The sequence below is a fragment of the Cebus imitator genome, unplaced genomic scaffold (genome assembly GCF_001604975.1).
Source record: "Cebus imitator isolate Cc_AM_T3 unplaced genomic scaffold, Cebus_imitator-1.0 Scaffold118, whole genome shotgun sequence".
Classification (NCBI taxonomy): Eukaryota; Metazoa; Chordata; class Mammalia; order Primates; family Cebidae; genus Cebus; species Cebus imitator.
In genome coordinates this window covers 143,011-145,021 of record NW_016107433.1, presented here as the reverse complement: position 1 = coordinate 145,021, position 2,011 = coordinate 143,011, and the positions used below count along the sequence as shown (strand labels likewise).

The window sequence follows — 2,011 nt, the reverse complement described above, 5'->3', positions numbered from 1 at the left end:
TCACCGCAACCTCCGCCTCCTGGGCTCAGGCAATTCTCCTGCCTCAACCTCCTGAGTAGCTGGGATTACAGGCACGCACCACCATGCCCAGCTAATTTTTTTTTTGTATTTTTAGTAGAGACAGGGTTTCACCACGTTGACCAGGATGGTCTCGATCTCTTGACCTCGTGATCCACCCGCCTCGGCCTCCCAAAGTGCTGGGATTACAGGCTTGAGCCACCGCGCCCGGCTATTCCCTGGCATTTTCACATTTCATACATTGTCAGGCCTGTGTTTTTTGATGAAAAGGAAAGAAATTTTTTGTTTACTTCATGATAATTTAAATTTTGCTAATTAAAAAATTTGTTAATAATTGCTTTTTGTTCTTTTTCAGTTACCGTGAAAAAGCAAAGAAAGATGCTGCCGCTGTAGGTAATCATGTTGCCAAATTGCTGCAGTCCATTGGCCAGGTAAGCTGCTGGGCACACTGTGCCCATACAGGACTGAGCACATAACTCCAGCCAGAAAGGGTTTAAGAGACAGAGGGTGTGGCACTGGCTTTGTGCTTCTTTAGAGGAAGTTCTCATTTGCCTGCCTAATGGGAGAGTTTGTGATAAGGAAACAAGATTATTTTTAAAGTGCTCTCCCAGCTCTCGGAGAAAGCCTCCCCATCTCACAGTGATTGGCTTTGTGCCGCACCCTTTGTTAATTTTCTCTTTTAAACTGGAACAGATCTGTATTCATCTCTTTACAGGCACCAGAGTCCATTTCAGAGAAAGAATTAAAATTACTCTGTAAGTCCCCTTGAATTAATTTCCTTATTTTGCTTGATAGAAATGTGCCATAGGGAATGTTTCCAGGTATTTTGAATGGTTGAAATTTTAAGTTTTCCATGGCCTCAGTGGTGTAGATATAATTATGGGTAAGGTTTATTTCCTCTCATAATATAATAAATGGAGAGTATTTTAAAACTGAATCAGAGGTAGAGCATGTTTATCGGTGGCAATGCCAAAAAGACATGATGGTCAGTTAATTGAAAATTGTCATTAATACAATATTTTCTGTTTTTAAATTGTAAGTAATTTAGAAAATTTTTTTGTCTGAAGACTTGGGCTGTGAAGTCTTGAGTCACCTGTACATTGAAATATTGGTTTAAATACTCATTTTGGTCTGTGTTAAATGACTGGAATGGAATTAAGAATTTTGCCATCTAGTTTCAGAGTGGTTAGTTTCGTAGGAGTCTTCTCAGTAACTCCTCAGTAGGCCAAAAGCATTTTCTTTTATTTAAGAGTCAGTTTCAAAATCCTCAATCTGTTGTACATGCCATCTGAAGATTTCCTCCCTATAGCTACAGCTCCTACTGCTCCTACGTCCTGTGGAAGTTTATATTTTGCATGCTCCTCATCCTTAAAAAAGATTTATCCAAGCTTTCTATTTTATGACTTCTCCACAATGCCTGTTTAGGCTCAGTTTTAATGTTTTCTTCCACTATTGATCTTGCACCTTGTCTACTAGATTAATCTTGAATTAGCTTTGTTATATTAGATTATATGACACTAGATTGAAAGTTTGAACATTTATTATTCTATTCTACTTTGGGGCATTTTTGAAAATTTCAATAATACAAAGCTTAAAAAAAAGTCCTTACCTTTATCAATAGTACAGTTCATAACCCTCTCTCCTTTAGGACTACTTATACATAATAATGATTAAAACTGTCACTTGTAGAGCCATATCAGGCATTGTGCTAGAGATGTACTTTATGCAGGTGTCACATTTAATCCATAGAACAATTCTCAAAGGTAAACAGTATCATCCCCATTTTACACATGAAAACTGAGGTTCAGAGAGCCCATCACCTTACTTGGTCTGAACTGGTTGTAGTGCCAGGGATATAAATTTAAGGTGATTGGTGTTCTAGTTCTTCCTCTGCTATTAGAGCTAAGGAGAAAACATTCCTTCACATTCTTATGTCTAAGAAGGGTATATACATAATTCTCTGGGTTTTTTTTTTTTTTTTTTTTTTTTTTTT

General features: G+C 37.4%; 1 protein-coding gene across 1 annotated transcript in view; it reads left to right on the top strand.

Moving 5' to 3' along the window:
* NAE1 (NEDD8 activating enzyme E1 subunit 1) overlaps positions 1 to 2,011 on the top strand; it is a 28,960-nt gene that overhangs the window by 19,372 nt on the left and 7,577 nt on the right. Inside the window, exons 13-15 of the mRNA XM_037742248.1 lie at positions 374 to 449; positions 734 to 773; positions 866 to 901. Coding sequence (XP_037598176.1) covers positions 374 to 449; positions 734 to 773; positions 866 to 901 — 152 coding nt within the window. The remainder of the gene's footprint in view (positions 1 to 373; positions 450 to 733; positions 774 to 865; positions 902 to 2,011) is intronic.